The sequence below is a fragment of the Typopeltis vanoorti genome, chromosome 3 (assembly GCF_054136105.1).
Source record: "Typopeltis vanoorti isolate ZY-2024b chromosome 3, IOZ_Tvanoo_1.0, whole genome shotgun sequence".
In the NCBI taxonomy this organism is placed as follows: Eukaryota; Metazoa; Arthropoda; class Arachnida; order Uropygi; family Thelyphonidae; genus Typopeltis; species Typopeltis vanoorti.
In genome coordinates, this window is record NC_143551.1 from 14,271,860 (window position 1) to 14,291,542 (window position 19,683).

General features: G+C 34.9%; 1 protein-coding gene across 1 annotated transcript in view; it reads left to right on the top strand.

Moving 5' to 3' along the window:
• The window catches only part of LOC150107934 (protein GPR107-like), a 262,788-nt gene that overhangs the window by 220,711 nt on the left and 22,394 nt on the right, over positions 1-19,683 (top strand). The window contains exons 12-14 of the mRNA XM_090415460.1: positions 7,552-7,682; positions 11,660-11,753; positions 16,901-16,948. Of these exons, the coding sequence (XP_090271586.1) occupies positions 7,552-7,682; positions 11,660-11,753; positions 16,901-16,948 (273 nt within the window). The remainder of the gene's footprint in view (positions 1-7,551; positions 7,683-11,659; positions 11,754-16,900; positions 16,949-19,683) is intronic.

Here is a 19,683-nt window from a genome sequence, read left to right on the forward strand (position 1 = left end):
AATGGGTTTTATCGTGGAAATGTTGACAAGGAGAGAATGATTTTGACTTTGTATTTATCCATTTCGGACCCATCAAATGTGTGTAAAGATGTCTACATGTATAAGGCACTAGAAAAGAATAGAAATCTGCAAGTTGTCCAGTTAAGTCATGCAGACAAGAGTATACAAAAGAACATACAGGTAGATTATTATGTCTGTATGCGAATGCTAGTTGTATCAGAAACAAAGGGGTAGAGTTTGTTGCCTTGGTCAATATGTTAGTGCTTCAGATTGTAGGCATTAGTGAAACCTGCCCATCAGAATCAGACATACTAACTGGTATCGAATGTAAATGGTGCAGTATTTTTAGGAGAGACAGAGAAGACAGGAGAGAAGATTAGGGACATGCTACTAATAATATCGGATGTATCCGGTTAGAGTTGAGACATTGATTGTAGTACTACTACTAACAGTATTTCATGCTGGAGTGAGTTTGAAGCCATCTAGTGTGAAGTGGAATCTAACAAAATCAATTACATAGTGGGGTGTTGTTACAGACCTGGTGGATCAGTTACTAGTGATGAAGAAATGCATCACCAAATAGAAAAGATAAGCATGTATAGAGTAATCATAACAGGAGACATTAATTATTCAAATATTAATTGGATAGCAGTAGAATCTCATGAGAAGAATAAAAATGAATTTATTGAGCTGTTCCAGGGCAACTTCCTCAAGCAGCATGTGACAGAAGGAACTCGAAGTCAAAGAGTGTTAGGTTTGATTATAGTCGGAGGGTGTTTCAGTTAAAGAAAATAACTATTTTGCCTCCAGAAGGTGACAGTGATCATGCAGTAATCACTTGGGAAATGATTACGTTTATGAAATGTTCCATTCAGAAAAGGTTGCATGCTGAACAACAAAGCAGCAAATTATTAGGAGTAAACTGAGTTCAGTGGAATGGGATCAGTTACTGGATGGGAAGTATAATCAACAGTGCATAGGAAGCATTTAAATAATACTTAAATGATGCGATATCAGAATGTGTCCCGAGAGTTCGAAGCATAAATAAGGTAAGAGTCAAATGCATGTGTAAATTTATTAAAGAAGAGATTCATAAGAAACGGATGATGTGGAAGGAATACCATGTGCATAAAGATGTCCATTATGAAAATTATAAGTGGCAGGCTAGAATAGTCACAATTGTTGTACGAAAAGCAAAGTCTGAGTATAAAAAGAAGGCGGCTCTGCATGTTAAAGATAACCCACAAGAATTCTATTGATATGCTGACCAAGTAATTTTATAAACTTGGTTTTAATCCTTTTTCCCAAGTAAACAAACAGACAGGTAAGTCAAGTTTGCGCCTGAAGTATTTTCAGGTCTGAGGCAACTCGTAAAGGTGGAGTAAGCTCTGATCACTTTTCCTTAGTATCTTCCATAATGCAAAGTGCATCTCCTTGCGGACATGTATGATGCTATGCATTAAGGGAAGCGCCACTACCCAGACCGGTTTCAACCTTTGAGGTCTTGTCAATGGGAGCCAGACCCTGAGATGCTAAGGTTGAAGTAATGCAGAACTTATAAATTTTATAAGTTCTGCATTAAAGAATGGATTTGAAAGAATAACTTTTCTAAATGCAGATAGCATGAGGGTAACAGATGCAAAAGAAGTTGTTCAACTAATGAGTGCCCATTTTGTTAACAGCTATCAGCCTGGTGTGTACAACATTGAGCTCACTGCTCAATGTTGTACACATGGACGAAGAAACACGGATGTATGAGGATGAGATGTTAGATCTGTTACACAAACTGAATGAGAATTCAGCAATAGGGTTTGTTGGAATATCAGCATGGTGCTAAATGTTCAGCTGAAATGGCTATATTTTTTAACAAGGCCGTTTAATATTAGTCTCAGAACAGGGAAGATTCTGCAGGAATGGAAAGAATGTATGGTAAAAAAGAATGTATGAAAATACTTCAGGCACAAACTTGACTTACCTATATGTTTGCTTACTTGGGAAAAAGAATTAAAACCAAGTTTATAAAATTACTTGGTATCTTTAACGTATAGTAAAAGGTAATAAAAACAAGGCAAAATATTCAGCTGAAATGGCTATTCTTTTGACCAGGCCGTTTAATATGAGTTCCAGAACAGGGAAGATTCTGCAGGAATGGAAAGAATGTATGAAAATACTTCAGGCGCAAACTTGACTTACCTGTCTGTTTGCTTACTTATGAAAAATAATTAAAACCAAGTTTATAAAATTACGAAAAGAAAATTAAGAAAGCGCCTTGTGGCAACTTGTATAGGTAAAATTTATAAGTTCTGCATTACTTCAACCTTAGCATCTCAGGGTCTGGCTCCCACTGACAAGACCTCATAGGTCGAAACCAGTCTGGGTAGTGGCCCTTCCCTTAATGCATAGCATCATACATGTCCGCAAGGAGATGTGCTTTGCATTATGGAAGATGCTAAGGAAAAGTGATCAGAGCTTATTCCACCTTTATGAGTTGCCTGAAAAATACTTCAGACACAAACTTGAATTACTTGTCTGTTTGTTTACTTGAGAAAAAGGATTAAAACTTAATTCATAAAATTACTTGGTATCTTTAACATAATGTATGGTAATTCTGTTGCACAAGGGTGGTGTAAAGACTGACTTATCCAACTATCAACCAGTTAGTATCTCAGGAGTGGTAGTGAAAGATTTTGGGAAAATTGGTTTGGGCTCGCATTTAGAAGTGTGTTGACAGTGAATCTCTACTTTGCAATGAGCAACATGGGTTTACTAAGGGAAGGTCATATTTTAGCAACTTGCTCACATTCTATGACAATGTTACCATTGAACTAGACAAGGGGAATGGATACACCATGAAAATTTTGGATTTTTCTAAGGTTTTTGACAGAATACGGCATGGCAGACTGTTGCATGAATTGGAGAATATGGGTTTGGGTTATAGAATATTATAATGGATAAGAGGATGAGTGACTGAAAGATATCAAAAAATGGTCTACAAGGGATGCGAGTCTGCAAGATTTAAGGTAGTTAGTGGTGTTCCATAAGGATGCCTGACTAGCAATAAGAGACTGACTGACAGATATCAAAAAGTGGTCTACATGGGGTGTGAGTCTACAAGATTTTAAGTAACCAGTGGTGTCACAAGGATCAGTGCTTGGTCCACTGTTACTCAATCTGTACATTAATGATGTTATGAAGGATTTGACCCAGCCTTCTGCCTAAAATTAATAATAGAGAAAAGAAGAGAATATAATTTAGAAACACATATTGCATTTATTGACTTTGAAAAAGCATTTGACAAAGTTAAAAGAAACATATTATTTAACATATTAAAAGAAAGACAAATACCAAATAATATCCTAAAAGCTGTCACAAGTATATATGAAAATAATCAAATACAAATAAGATTAAATCACGAGCTATCATATACAAGAGAGATAAACCAAGGGGTCCGACAGGGATGTCCCCTCTCAGCAACTCTTTTTAATATCTACTTAAATGAAATAATAATAAAATGGAGTAAAAATTTACATCAAGGAATTAAACTTTCACCTACAGTTAACTTAAACACTCTCCTCTTTGCAGACGACCAAATAATAATTACAAATTCTGAAGATAACTTACAGAAAGCTATTTTAAATCTAAATGAGATATCCAAAGATTATGGTATGATAATAATATCAACGGAAAAATCAAAAACTATGGCCTTTAAAGGACAAGATCCAGCAAGAACTAAAATAGTATTAGATAACAAGATCTTAGAACAGGTGAATTCATTTAACTACCTAGGATGTATGATCACTTATGAAAATGAAAAAGATATAAACATAAAAATTGCAAAATATTTAAAAATAACAGGAGTAATTAACTCTATATTTAAACCAAACCTAGTTCAAAAACAAACCAGGCTAAAAGTATACAATACATTAGCCATACCAGTCTTAATGTATGGAAGCGAAATCTGGACAATAAAACAAAAAGACAAACAAAGATTAACAACAACAGAAATGAAGTTTATGAGAAAAACTGCAAAGTATATCCTATTTGATCACAAAAGAAACGAAGATATTATGAAAGAATTAAACCAAGAACCAGTAATTGAAAAAATTAAAAAATATAAACATACATGGATGGAACACGTTCAAAGAATGAAAACGGAAAGATTACCAAAACAAGCCTTAAAGTACAAGCCATTAGGAAAAAGAAAACCAGGACGTCCTCTTAAACGATTCAACGATGACTTCTAAGGCCAGAACAGGCCATACTAGGCCTAAATCCTTGATACGTATGATGATGATGATGAAGGATTTGACAAGCGACATACAGATATTTGCTGATATGCAAGGATAGGTGGGGTAATCAGGAATGCTGCTGATATGCAGTACTTGAAAATTATTTGAATGAGCCTCAATTGTCAGTTTGGGAAAATGGATGTCAGTTCATTGTCAGTAAATGTAGTCATTCATTTTGTCATGATTAGATATCCAATTTTGTATTACAGTCAACCCTCGAGTTACGTCCACTCGAAGTTACGTCTGTGATCCCATAAGGGAATAAATAACATTTTCTACTACACTTTCAAAAAGACCCAAGCGAGCATAAAGTAAAAAGGTTTCTATTCAGCAACAATGCATCATCAGTAGTGGCAACAGCGCATTCAGCGAAAACCTCCATCGGCAATCGATACGTCTTCAACAGCTCCTCTCTTGATTTTGTGTTTGAGAAATAGATTATATGTATTTATCATTAAATATTTCACGATATTTTGTGCAACATGGCCCCTACACGCCCAGCCAAAAAACCTAGTGAATAATCACATAATATGAGGTGAACAATTGATCTCTAAATGAAGTTGCAAGTTATAAAGCAACATGAAGCTGGTAAGCCCCTTTCCATTTCACTCGCATAATTGTGATTATGCGAGTGAAATGGAAAGCTATTGTGTGAAAGAAAATGTAGAATTTAAAATGTTATTAATTTTAGATAATGCTCCAGGTTATGACCTTACATCGGTGATCTTCTCCCCATCGTTGTGATCGCACATGACTTTGGATTGTCTCATTCTACAGTGACAACCATTTTAAAAAACAAGGATAAAATTGTAGAGGCTGTGATAGGATCTGCTTCCATTAAATCAACGATAGTGACAAAGCAATGACAAGGTTCTATTGGTGATATGGAAAAGCTACTTATATTGTGGATAGAGGACCTGAACCAAAAATGCATATCCTTGATCACTATGATCATAACCACTAAGGCACTAAGTCGCTTCAATATGTTGATGGAGAAAGCAGGGACCGATTATGACTACGAATTCAATGCTTCTTCCAGTTGGTTCATGAGATTTAAGCAGCATTTTGCTGTGCATAATGTGAAAATGTATGGCGAAACTGCAAGTGCAGATGAGAAGGCTGCCAAGGAACTTGTGGAGAAATTGAATAAAATTATTATGGAGGAAAATTATTTGCCACAGCAAATATTTAATATGGATGAGACCACCTTGTTTTGGAAAAAAAAATGCCTGAGCGGACATTCATCCACAAAAAGCTAAAATCTATGCCTGGTTTCAAAACCCTTAAAGACTGTATTATGATTCTGTTAGGGGTAATGCATCTAGATATAAATGGAAACCATTTGTAAATATGGCACAGTGAGAATCCACAAGCTTTCAAAACCATTAGGAAGCATACTCTTCCAGTTCATTATCAGAGCAATAAGAAGCTGTGAATGACTCAAAAATTGTTGAGGATGCCTTAATCAATTATGCGAGTGAAATGGAAAGCTATTGTGTGAAAGAAAATGTAGAATTTAAAATGTTATTAATTTTAGATAATGCTCCAGGTTATGACCTTACATCGGTGATCTTCTCCCCAAGATCAAGGTCATGTTTCTCTCTCCAAACACTATTTCATTGATCCAACTGATGGAGAAAAGGAAGACGGAAAAGAGAAACAAGAATAGGTGGCTAAACAATTCACAGTGAAGGGGCTTGTAGAAATCTTCTCTGCAGTTAGTTATGTTCTCAAAATGACTGAAAACATGGACCCCAATGTTGAATAATATTATTAGTAGAAAGGAATGTACATGATGCATTTTGCTTGCTATAAGCAAATTTATGATGAAAAGAAGATGAGGAATAAGCAAAGCACATTGAATATCTTCATCAAAAAACAAAGGTTACACTTTTGTGTCACTTTTGTTTCACATAGGTCACACAAAGAATTGCATAAAAAATTAAAATGACAGTATATTTATTATAGTTAGGTCCCTAACTCCAAAGCTCTGTTGATTTAATGTATCGACTTACGTCCGACCGACTTATGTCCTGCTGGATGGAATGGAACCCCGACGTAAGTCGAGGGATGACTATGTATTGATGGGATGAAGGCTAGGGATCTTGGAGTGTTAGTAGATAGGAAGTTGTAGTTCAGGAGCCATGTAGCAAAGATTGCAAATACTACTCAAAAGATAATTGGAATGTTAATTATATTATATTGGAATGTTATTGATAATTGGAAACGGACATTCACATATAAAGATAAGAATGTCATTTTGCCTCATTGGCCTCAATAAGACTCACATGAACTATTGTGCACAGGTCTGGTTTCAGGTATGATTCTTATATAGTGGACAGAGTGCAGAGGTGAATGTTAAAAATTAATATCAGGATTGTGGAATACTGATTATGAAGACAGACTGAGAATTTGTAGACTGCAGACACTAGCAAACAGGAGAAAGAGGAGTGATATGATCAAGACTTACAATCTTCTGAAAAGGTCATACAGGATTTCAGTTGATGGAATTTTTCAATTTATAGAAGGTGGAGAAAGGACAAGAGGGCATCCTTGGAAACTGAGAATGAATGCTGCTAAGAAGTGATTGAGAGCTAGATTTTTCTCTCATAGAGTGCTGTGTGTGTGATTGGAATTGATTGCCATTGGATGTTGTGAGTGCAAGCAGTGTGAATGAATTCAAGAATAAGTATGATAGCTGGTGCGTGTAGTATGTGGTTTCTCTGGATAAGTCCCTGACTCCCTGGATGTCTCTCTCTCTTAATAATAATTTGATCAGGAAGCCTCCTAAAAGATGCATTTTGATTCGGTCCCATACACTAACTGGCAGCCAGCCTGCAAAACTCAAAGACCGAGGAGGTACTGGATCCCTGGAGTATGTTTGGCATACCCTCGAACTGTATCACTCATGTTTCATGTCAGAGGTTGGGAAACAAGAACCTCTGGGAACCAAATATGGTGGTAACCACTTCAGGTCTCCAATAAGCAATGAAAGTCGTCTACCACTTTGGCATTTACTAGTTGGCATTTACTCCTACTAGGAAGATATCCCTTTACAGTGAGAATATTTGTATAGTGTTTGCCCATTTTACAAAGTTCAGTGTTCATTATGAATTTTATTTTATAATAATTTCTGTAAAAAAAAAAAAATATTTTAAAACAAAAATATTAATTTTCCTCCCATTTAGTGCAATATAGGAATAGTTTGTGTTTATTGAGGTAAACCTACATTTTTATATAACATTTAAACTCTTTATTTCAGGTACTTGCAAATGTTGCCAAGATAATAATGGAAGAGAGTGAAGAAGGTGAATCCCAGTATAGTACCTGGCGAGAAGTATTTATTTTAGTTGATTTGCTGTGTTGTGGAGCAATACTTTTCCCTGTTGTCTGGTAAGTTATTGATGATTAAATATGTTTTTCAAGTTCTCTCTCACCAAAAACATAAATATGCTAAGAAAATACATTTTAACTAGTTTTCTATCATTTTTAGCAAGTAGCAAAATGTTTATGCCCTTCATGCAAATATAAAAGAAAATTGAAATACACTTTCAATTAATGGGTTTAGTAATTCCTAAAGTAAATTAGTATGTCTCAAAAAACTTGATTTTCAAATTTGAAATCGGTTACTACAAGCTCCAGGAGAAGGATTCATGTCTTGTTAAATAGTACAATATCAATACATCCCATAACCAGAGGTTGATATTTTCATGAGGTTTAAATGATAGCCACATACAATGCCGTTAAAAGTAGATATTGAATATCCTTTCTTTGGATGTTTGTTAAATTGTAGAAAGCTATACTATACTGGTTACTAAAATGCAAAATGGAATCCTAATTCAAGGATAACTGTTGATACAAATGCTTTACAATTTTGCAGAAAATGCCCAAAGATTTTCTGCCAAATTGATAAGAGTATAAAATATCAATCATATGGACACAGTAAAAATACAGAATTATTTTGATCATAGTTTCAGTTCAATATATTTTTTGATTTCTAACAGTCCTGCATGTGCTATTAAAGCAAAGCAGAACTTGCATTCATTTAGCTGTTTACAGCAAACCACCCTAGAAACACATCATATAAATTGAAATCACCATAGTTACGGATTTACAATTAAATGCATTTACTTAGGATCAAAATCTTCTAAACTATAGGCATGAATTAGCTATTGTTAAAATTTTAATTAGGATGTTGTAACAATGTTTCTAAACTTCTTTTGAACAATAATTTGTGCTTAAAATAACTGAGGGCCTGAATATGCTATATGTCATTCATTTTGCTGTGGTCATTGCCCCTCGATGCTTTGGCAGCCTGGACTTGTGTGAGCCGTGGGTAGCAGATATAGTGTTGGTGGTTAGTTACTAATTTTCTTTTTCAGGAATTGGTTGGTTTGTCCAAAATAAGATGGATGACATTCAAGTGGGAACAAATAAAGACAGAGCAGATTGCTCTGTCTTTATTTGACATCTCTATGATTATCTTTAGTAGGTATCTACCCAATGGCGTAGCTGGGGGGGGGTCTGCCCCAGGTGGCACTTTTCACGTGAGACATAATTTTATTTTTCAACGATTCTTCTATTTATGTTAACTTAGTAATTTTATTACTTAATTAATAATTAGTTTTCAACAACTAAAATAAACATAAACATAGTGTTTTAATTTCTTTCCCTTCGTCGTTTTGACTTTTTGTAATATTTTTGGTGTGTATTTGAGAGGGGTAGTAAACTCGGGGACCACCCTGGGCGGTAAAAGCTCTAGCTACGTCACTGTATCTACCTGGATACTGATAAGCATGATATCCTTATTGATTGATAGGAAACGGAAGAAGTGTATTGGTGGGAGAAATTGTTTATACAAGATAATACTACTTCAAAATTCTAGGAACCAACTCAGATTTTTCAAAAATGTAATGAATAGGAACTCTGCATTCCATAGTATCTCAAGAAGTCATACCATTCAGATGAGCAGTGCATGGATGTTCTTTGGTTATATTTAATTGATTGCATATTAGATTTAATTGTGCAAAGTTCCTGTTGTAAAGCTGAAAAAAGGGAAAAAAGTATAGTGTGCGTTAAACAGTGTTTAACGCACACTATACTAAGTAAAGTCTCGACAAGACCAAATCTTCTAGGTAGAATGATGATCCAGATCTTGTGTACATACCTTGTAAAGGTAAGTTTTTGGTAAACAAAGTACCAGAGTTGGTATGGATAAATATATCTTGGAAAAGCAAACTACCAGTACCCTTCTTTTCCTTAGTGAACTTAATTCACAGATATTAATCTGCAGATTAGTTAAGTTATTTTTTGTTTATAGCCATTGAGTGAAAACGTTATCAACCTAGTGGTTCAAAGAAGAATGGTTGGATTTGGATGGTGATAATCAAAGTTTCTTCAAAATTATCTTCATTGTCAACAGTCCTGTGTAGGCCTGTCCTTCTTTAGAAACTTCTGCTAGCCGTATTCGTTGCTGAATTCCTCTAATTTTTGACTTCCAGAGTCTTAACATCCTAGATTTCATCTTCCCTAATGTACTTAACAGGTCTTGACAAATCGTGTAAAATCTTGCTCACCACGCAAAAAATTTACTTGTCCAAGAGTCCCATTTTTTTAATGATATGTCCCAATAATTCAACAGGAGTTCCATAAACTGATCATTGATGCCCCATCTGTGAATTTAAAGTCAAAAAATATTGTTTAAAGTAATTTTTCATTAAATTAAAAAAAAAAAAAAAAAAATTGTCCAGTCTGTTACTATTTACCAGCTGAAAAAATCTATTTACCGCAGGTGAGTGGGTGAGCATATTCGTTGAGCCCTGGTACTTATATCTAGTTCATTAAACAATCTGTACTATTCATTATTGTACCTTTTTTTTCTCCACATCCCATTCTCTTGTACTGCTCCAAAAATATGTGTGCAAACCCTTCTTTCAACTAGCCTTAGCAATCTATCTGCCATTGATAATAACCAGTTTTCAGAAGAATAATTTAGTACTAATCTTATAAGCACTTTGTACATAGGTCTTTCTTGATCAAATGTGATCAAAAAGTGTTTCCTAAGCCCAACTTTTGATAGAAAGTCCTGTTTTGATTTATACTTTGGAGATGTTCTAATTCCTTAAGTTCGTTGTTATAGCATTTCTTTTTTCTATTCTTATGCTTTTTTTCCCTCCCTTCCTTTCTGGCCTATGATATTCCTCTACACTTTATGAGTGCAATTCCTTTGTTGGATTCGTCTGTATGCCTAATTTTTTTTTTACTAAGGGCACACATTTACATTTTATATTACACTAGTTATATTCAACTCTGCTTGCTTTTCCTGATATCATATCTGCTGTTGTCACTCTGACATCCATAAGAGTTTTCCAGACATCATTAATATTCTGCTATTAATTAGAGTAGACAGACTTTCATTAATTTTTTCACTATATCTGGCACGGAATCCATATATCTTCTTTGCATTTGAGATTCTACTTCTAATCTTTGATATAATAGTTTCTGGCCACATTCAGCATTTGCTCCTCTATTGGATCTTGCATTAATCAAATTAAGATAAGTGTCTTGCATCTATTAGGAGGTAATCTTTGGTTGGTGCTAATATCAGTACACCTCTAGGTCATTTTATGAATGTTTTTATGATTAAGCATTGTAATACCAATGATCATGTTTCTTGAAGCAAAGTTGATCAATCTATTCCCATTATCATTGGACTCATTATGTAAACTTTACTTCCCAATGGTTGGCCTGTATGTATCTGTTTTGTCTATCTTAGCATTCAAATCACCTAAAATAATTTTAATATCTCTTCTTGAGCATTCCTCATAAATCTTATCTAAATTATCAGAAACCTTTTTTGGCATCATTCTTTTCTTCAGTTAGAGCATGTGCACAGATAAACTTGTAGTTGCCAGCTTGTCATTTTCATTGCTGCATTGTGTTTATTTCTGTTTTAAGCCAAGACAGAATATAGTTTGGGTGGCTAAGTCCCAAACTGCCAGCTCATCCTCGTTTGTTCAGTATCCAGCAAATACCTACCACAGGTTCACCACGTGAATGTAAGGAGTATACAGGTCAGAAGCCCAGTTTGTCCTCCACCTTTCTTACAGTTATGCAGCCTTGATCCTTAAATGACTATTATCAATACTTGAAGCTTAAATTGTTTTGAAATTGATCAGATAGCTTACGAGCATAATAGCTTTTGTAGTTGCCTTGACACTGCTCTCCTTAAGACATGAGCTTCAGCTCAGAAACTGATATGTTCATATGCACACCATTTCATAGTTTCTTTTGATTAAGTATAACTAATGTAATTAGCCCTGTTGGACCTACATCTGAGATTACTGATTTTGATTAATTATCCTTGATAGGTCAATTCGTCATCTCCAAGAAGCTTCTCACACAGATGGAAAGGCTGCCATTAATCTGGAAAAATTAAAACTTTTCAGGCATTTCTATGTAATGGTAAGTACCCAGATGGTGATATTTGCAGTGAAATGTAAAACTCATGACTACATAGTGTAATTCATTAACGTGTAGAACTGTATTAAAGAAAATCTGACTAAAATAGGAATTGCTGTAACCTTTTCTTTTTATCATTATTCCATTATTCCAAAATTTTAGAATGACATTAATTAACAGTATATTACAGTATATTATATATGATACAGTCAGTCCTCGACTTGCAATAGGAGTCTGCTCTGACAATCTAGTCATTAGTCAGAAACTGTATGAACCCCAGGGATATCTTAACCTCTCTACCGGCCGTGGTGGATGAAATAGTGAGACCAGATTGCACTTCTTATCCATGTTATTCAATAGGTGTTAGAGAATCGTATCCAGATTTTGCTGAATGTCTATAGACAGTATGGCCAGTTGGGATGTTAACAATCAACATGCCAGAATGCTAAACTGTGCAAGTCTGTTTAGTTATATTTAGTAATAATAATAATCAGCTAATGCCATTTATTCCATTATAGGGAGTGAGCAATGCCATTTTTTCCCTATAGTCCTTTACCCTCAGAGAGCTTCCATAGCTCATTGGAAATGGCATTTGAACCCCTCAGTACTAGGCCACCTACATTCAATTCTAGTTGCCAATTAGAGGAACTTTTTCTAAGGCTTTTTTCAACCAATTACTGAGTTATACAATTTCAGTCAAGGGCAAGCAAGTTTTCTTTTCATCCTGTAAACTCAAGAAAATCGACTGTTGAACCCACACAATTTCAGACATTAAAAATATCATGTTAGGGTTATGAACTGCTAGATGGCAGCATTTGGTAGCCGTCTCTTCACTAGATGTTACTTAAAATTAGTCATAGTCTTGCACCATCTACCTCTGATTGTTACCAGTAGAAATTCAACTGCCTACGCAGTGTCCAAAAGGGAATAAAAATCATTAGTTGTATTATATATTAGTTAATGGGGTGCTTAAGGGTCAAAGCTGTATAACTGAGAGGAGACCTCCACATTGCCTTTAAAGGAATGTGGAGAACCGACCAGGGCTTCTGACCTAATGTCCATTCCTCATCTTCTCGTGGTGCACCCTGTTGGGTATCTACTTGGATACTGAACGAACGAGAATGGGCTGGCAATTTGGGATTTGGCCAACCAAATTGTATTCTTATTGGTTAAACCAAAATAAAAAATGATGGTACAACATGACAAAATTTCATGCCGGCTGGGGCGTCGCCCGGTTAAACAAGGCCCCCGTTGTTTTCGCCAGGGAACCAGGGCGAACAGCGAAAAGTCAGCTACTGGAACAAATCTGAAAACAAACCCCAACTCAACATCACCAGAGTTAAAGATCGGTACTATCAACATAAGAAGCCTGAATGGCAAAGAAATGGAGCTAGCTGAGGAATTAGGTAAGTACCAGATCGACATAATAGGGGAGACTGAAACAAAAAAGACCAAAACTGGTGAGATGTTTCTGAGCAATAAATACAAAATGTTATATTCAGACAATGACAAGGAAAAGAAGGAGTAGCCATAGTATTCAACACAAAATACGAGGCTAATCTTCTTGAATGGTAGTCAGTCTCAAGTAGAGTAATGTGGGCAAATATGAGAATGGGGAACTGGACAGTGAGACTTATTTGTGTCTATGGTCCCACAGAAGGTTCTACTAAGGTAGAAGTGGAGGAATTTTTTGAGGCTTTTTGAAAAAGTAACTGACACAATAAAAAAGGAAAAGTTGGTCCTCTGTTGGGGATCTAAATAACAAAGTAGAAAATGATTGTGAGACATACAAAAATATTTTGGGAAAATTTGGAGAAAAGAGCAAAACTAATAATAATGGCAAATATCTGTTGGATTTCTGCTCAGGACATGGACTGGTTATTAACACAATGTTCAAACATAAAAATGTGCACAAATTCACATGGAGAGAAGAGGCAAGGAAAAAGAAAAATTTCATTGACTCTGCTATTGTTGATAGTGATGTTTTCTCCGTGGTGCAGGACACCAGAGTGTACAAAGGATTTGAAATTGGAAGCGATCACTATTTAGTCTTGAGCAGGATAAAATTGAATTTCATAATGAAAAGAATAAGATGAAAGAAAGTTTTAAAGCGAATAAAAGTTGAGCAGCTCTCAGATGTGAACTGTAGACTAAAATACAGAAAGATTATTGAAAAGAAAATGAAAGAGTTTGAGAACAGGAATCAAACCTTGGAGATTCAGTAGCAAACTCTGAAGAAAAATCAGAACTGCATGGTGGATACAGGAAGTTGTAGAGGCAGTGAAAGAAAAGAACGCATATCAAAAGTTCCTGGCAAATAAGTCAGCTAGTGCTCTTCGAGAATACAGAAACAAATGTAAGAAAGCTAAACAGTGTGTAAAACTAGCTAAACAAAAGTCATGGGAGGACTTTGGCAAGAACATCGAAAATATCAAGACGGTGGTAAGATATTCTGGAGGTTGTTGAAGAAGCTTAGAAATGGAGGAAAGTGTGCTGTAAAAGGAGTTGGATGTGACATAAATGGAAGAAAAAGATATCCTTGAAGTATGGAGTAATTACTTTGAAAAATTGCTAAATGAAACAAGCAGTGATAGCACAGTGGTAAAAAAAAAAAAAAAAAAAACTCAACAGGCATACAGTCCGGAAATACATATCCATACTTGAAGTAGAAAAAGCCATCAAAGGCTTTTTCTACTTCAAGGTAGCAGGAGTAGATGATATTCGACCAGAAATGCTGAAATATGGTGGTATAAAAGTCTTACAGTGGCTGTACTGCATAGTTCATAAAACCTGGACAGAGGAACGAATTCCCGATGATTGGAGTAGAGCTCTAATAGTATCCATATATAAAAAGGGAAATAAAACTGTATATGAGAATTACAGAGGTATTTCCCTACTGGGTGTTCCTGGCAAGATCTGTGCAATTATACTTGAGAAACGGTTGAGAAGAATTGTGGAAGAAAAGCTTGATGAAGAACAAGCTGGATTCAGGCTAAATCGAGGCCGTCTGGATCAGATCTTCACTTTATGATAAATAGTTGAGAAATCATGGGAATATAACAAAGATCTGTATTTAAGTTTTGTCGATCTGGAAAAGGCATATGACAAGGTTCCAAGAGAGAAACTATTCAATACGCTACAGTTATATGGTGTCAATGGGGCATTATATCAGCAATACTTAGTCTGTATTTGAGTTATAAGTCAGCAGTTAGAATTGAAGGAAGTACAAGAAGATGGTTTTAATGTTGAATCTGGTGTGAGACAAGGATGCACATTATCCCCTCTGTTATTCATTATCTATATGGATCACATTATGAAGGAAAGTGGTATTAAACATGATATCAGAATTGGAGATGTTAATTCTGATATCATGTTTGCTTTATGCGGGCGATGTTATACTTCTGAATAAATCCACTACAAGTTTGCAAGAATCCCTGACTAAATTGTATAACTGTTGTAATAGATGTGGTATGAAGGTCAGCAATAAAAAGACAATGAAACTAGGTAGAATCGTTGAAAATGTCAACTGTGTTGTGAATGGAGAACCTATAGAACAAGTAAAACATTTCAGCTACTTAGGCACGATTTTTAGTGAAGATGGTAAATTAAATATGGAAATAGACAACACGGAATCAGCAAAGCTGGTATGGTAGGAAGTCAATTGAATAAATTCATATGGAATAAGAGAAATTAGTCAGAACACTAAATTAGCTGTATACAAGACAGTATTCAAACCAGTTTTAACTTATGGATCTGAGAGCTGGGTCAGAAGTAAAACACTTGACCAAAGACAGGAGACCGCAGATATGAGAGTCCTGAGAAAGGAGCATACCTGATCTCCATATTTCATTACTTAGCTTATGCATTTCTTTTACAATTCTCTCCAATCTCACATATTATTGTCATTTCCAGGACTCTTGTTGTTCTTGAGAATTTTTTAGTTGTTTTAAGCAAGTCTTCAAAAGGGGCTCTCAAGCCCCTTTTGAAGACTTGAACACTCATGGCTACCCTGGGTGCCAGGGGGTGGAACCCCCTTTTGAAGTCATCAGAATTCAAGGAGAACCGTCATACCAGTCCAGAACTCGGGGGGGGGGACCCCTTTTGAGTCTTCAAAATTCACGGAGAACCGGCCTATCAGTCTTGAACTCGGGGGTTAGGCTTGTGGGGGGGAATATGCCCCCCCAGTGTGTGTGTGTGTGTGTGTGTGTGTGTGTGTGTGTGTGTGTGTGTGTGTGTGTGTGTGTGTGTGTGTGTGTGTGTGTGTACACTAGCTTTGCTTTTCTACATGAATAGATTGGCACCACACACATTCTAATTGCTAACACTAACCAAGGTATTTATGTGCTAGAAGTGGAGCTCACTGTTATGCTGAATGCTGATCTCTGGATGATCCTTTAGACCTCTCCAGCACTTCAGTGACTAAATAATTTTAGAAAGTAAAAAGTTCTCACATCTATAAATTTATAAAACTATTAAAAAGTTCTACTTCTAATCCTCAAAAACCACCATAAAAAAAACTAATAAATCTGTCAGCTTCTGGCTTGAGAAAGACATATCAACACGTTCAGTCATGGCCATAGCTATACAATTGGAGAAAAAATCGTGCTTGCAGAAGAAATTATGATCCAGATCAAAAGAGGAATTCATAGGCCTTTCCTATCCATTCGATAAACAATATCAGACTGGATATAGTGAATGTCCTAACACTCAAAACTGCCAAGAAGTAACTTCTTCCACAAGAAATTTGAAGCACTAGTTGAGATGAAGAGCAGTAAAATAATTATAATTACAAAAGCAGATAATGAAAATGCCATTGAAATTCTTAACCAACATGATTACATGGAACTAAAATAATATCCAACTGTGGTTAAATACTGTTAGTTTAAAATAACCCCCTTATAACTGAAGAGTTGATAATTGATGTGTGCCTCTAATGCATTTTACTGCCTGTAGTTGAAAATACATTTATTTTATTTCAATTACATTTTCATGTAAATAAATAAACTGTTTTCACAGGCTCTCTCTCAAAAAACCACCTTGAGTGAAATTTTATTTGAATAATTTTAATTTTTTTTTTTTGTTGAAATTACTTGGAAATTTATATTAGAGCTCTTCATAGTGATTCATTTGTGTATAATTTTCATTTTTAGATTGTTTGTTATGTATATTTCACCAGAATCATAGTATATCTATTAAAGGTAAGAGAAATACTTTTTTTAATTATCAAATTATATTACAATTTAGTTGATAAAGATTTATAACAAAATACATTAGAAAAATATAATATTTTTAATTTTAGTATATTTTTCTTGTAGTGTAGCTGATCTTTGTAATGTTAGTACAGGAAAATAAAAGAAGTATAAAATAAAAAATCTGAATTATGCTGGAATACAAAAAAGGAACACACGCTGAAAACTTCAACGAACTAGATTTTATAGATACTTATGGAATCATGATATGATAGATAACAAATTATCCAAATTATCTATTTTACACTTCTTTTTTTTTAAAAAAAGTCTTCCAATCAAAACTGGTTTTTGAATTAAATTTTGATGTAATGAAGCTAAAATAATTCCATTTTCATCTATAAAGGCTGACTTTTTTTATGAGCAATCAATACAAACTAATGTTACAATTGATTGTTACAATTTATTTTTTAATGCAAACAAATATGTTGACAGTAGCATAACATTTATTATTATAAGTATTTTTCATCTAATACACATTTTATCAAATTTCAAAACAGAGTTTATACTAAATTTTATCTCAGTTATGAAAGATTGCAGGGTACTTAAAGGTCAAAGGTCTATAACTGAGAGGAAACCCTCATAGCTTTTAAAGAAATGCAGAGAACTGACCAGGGTTTCAGACTTATGTCCAATACTTACCTTTTCATGATGCACCCAGTTAGGTTAGGTATCCACCTGGATACTGAATGAATGAGGATGGGCTATCAATTTGGCATTTAGCTGACCAAATTGTATTCTTATTGGCATTAAACCACAATGTAAAATGATGATACAACATGACTGAATTTCATGCTGGCTGGGGCGTTGCTTGGCTAAACAAGGCCTCCCGTTATTTTCACCAGGGAACCAAGGTGAACAGTAAAAGTCAGCTACTGGAACAAATTCTAAAACATACCAACTCAACAGCACCAAAATTCAAGAACAACGTAAGAAGCCTGAATGCTGAAGAAATTTAACTAGCAGATAATAAAAACACCTTTAGAAGACAGAAATATAAAGATCTGATAATGTTGGAGTTTTGACAGATAACAGATCGATCTGGAGGAAAATTGTTGATAAGAAGTTAGTAATGATATGTTTTTCATGTAGTACTATCCTGTACACCCCTTGAGGGTACATGTCAGGAATATGATGATGATGAAAGATTGCATTTCCATGGCTCAGTTAATAACAGTGTCCTTTGTTTGAAATAAGTTTAAATTCTATATGGGATGCAAAGAATCTTTATAAGGACTTTTCAGCTAAAGTGAGCTGACTTTTTTCATATGGAGGTAGCAGAGTTTCTTTCTCCTGAAAAATTGAGTTTTTCCATCCCAAAACAGGTCAATTGGCCAGAGAATATTTACTGTATCTCTAATGAATAATGTTTCCCAAATTTTGGGAAGTTTTATGCAACCGTATTTGTTTAAATTTGGTTGGTTTCTGAGTGCAGATGCAGATTTAAAAAACAGTCTTTCTTTTTTGAATTAACTAGGTGGAGCATAGTGGTTTTTTCCTAGGAGATCCTGTGGGTTGTATCCAAAACATGGTCAGCAAGGCCAGATTGACTATAATCATGATTGCAGATGTATGGCTTATGTTCTTCTCATCGGATGGTTGCTGATCTGCCTGTCTGTCTGAAGTAAGCCAGCTTACAGGAACAAGGTACTCTATATACTCCAGGCATTGAGAGAGGAGGGAGCTGATCTTTGGTGGAATGGATAAGGATAATAAGTTTACGATGGGGCTTAAAGGCTGTATGGAGGTTGTACTTTTTTTAACAACCTGGCTATTTTTTTCTGATGTGCCACAGATGTAGGGTATGGTGATGGCATTTTTGAAGTCCTGAAGAGATGGTCGGGGAATTGGGAAGGAATTGATTTTTTTTTTTTTTGATTCTGTAATCGCTGTAGCCATTGGAAAGGAAAGTGTTGTGTATGTGTTTAAGTTCGGTTGAAAGGGCGGTTTCACTGGTATACAAAGTTTGTGGGCTTTATTGGTTAGAGTTTTAAAAATGCCATATTGTTGAGAGGGGTGGTGGTGGGAGAGTTTGAATGTATCTGCCTGTATGAGTAGGTTTTCTATATACAGAGAAAGAAAGGTTACCATTAGGAAGATGTGTTACTAAAGTGTCTAGGAAGGGTAAACTATTGTGGAATAGTATCAGCACTGAGAAAGGATCGAAACTAATTTTAATGCTTCCAATATTTCGTTTGGGGAACATTAATTATTAGAGATCCCTCTTTACATCCTAGGCCACCTGCAAATGCCCATAGAGGGCACACCTCCTAGATAGGACTTTAGTTTCACTCATGTGTTTTTACTTATCATTGTATTGTATTTGTGTGTGTTGTTACAAAAAGTTATTTGTAATCCCTGAAGATGTATCAGTGACTGAGACGAAATATTGGAAGCATTAAAATTAGTTTTAATCCTTTCTCAGTTCTGATAATATTCCATTAAACCTCCAACACAAACCTCAATGAATTCTCTTTTAAAAATTTAACTAGTCACCTCTCTTTTTAAAATAATAAAATATTTTGCAAATGAGAACTCTACAGCATTTGCAGGATACTAAAAATTATAATGTTTTAAAATACAATCTTTTTGTTTGAGAAAAATGTATGATTTACATTGAATTTTGGCACATTCAGAATTATACATCGTTTAAATATCATATATTAATAAATTGTGACGTTTCATGT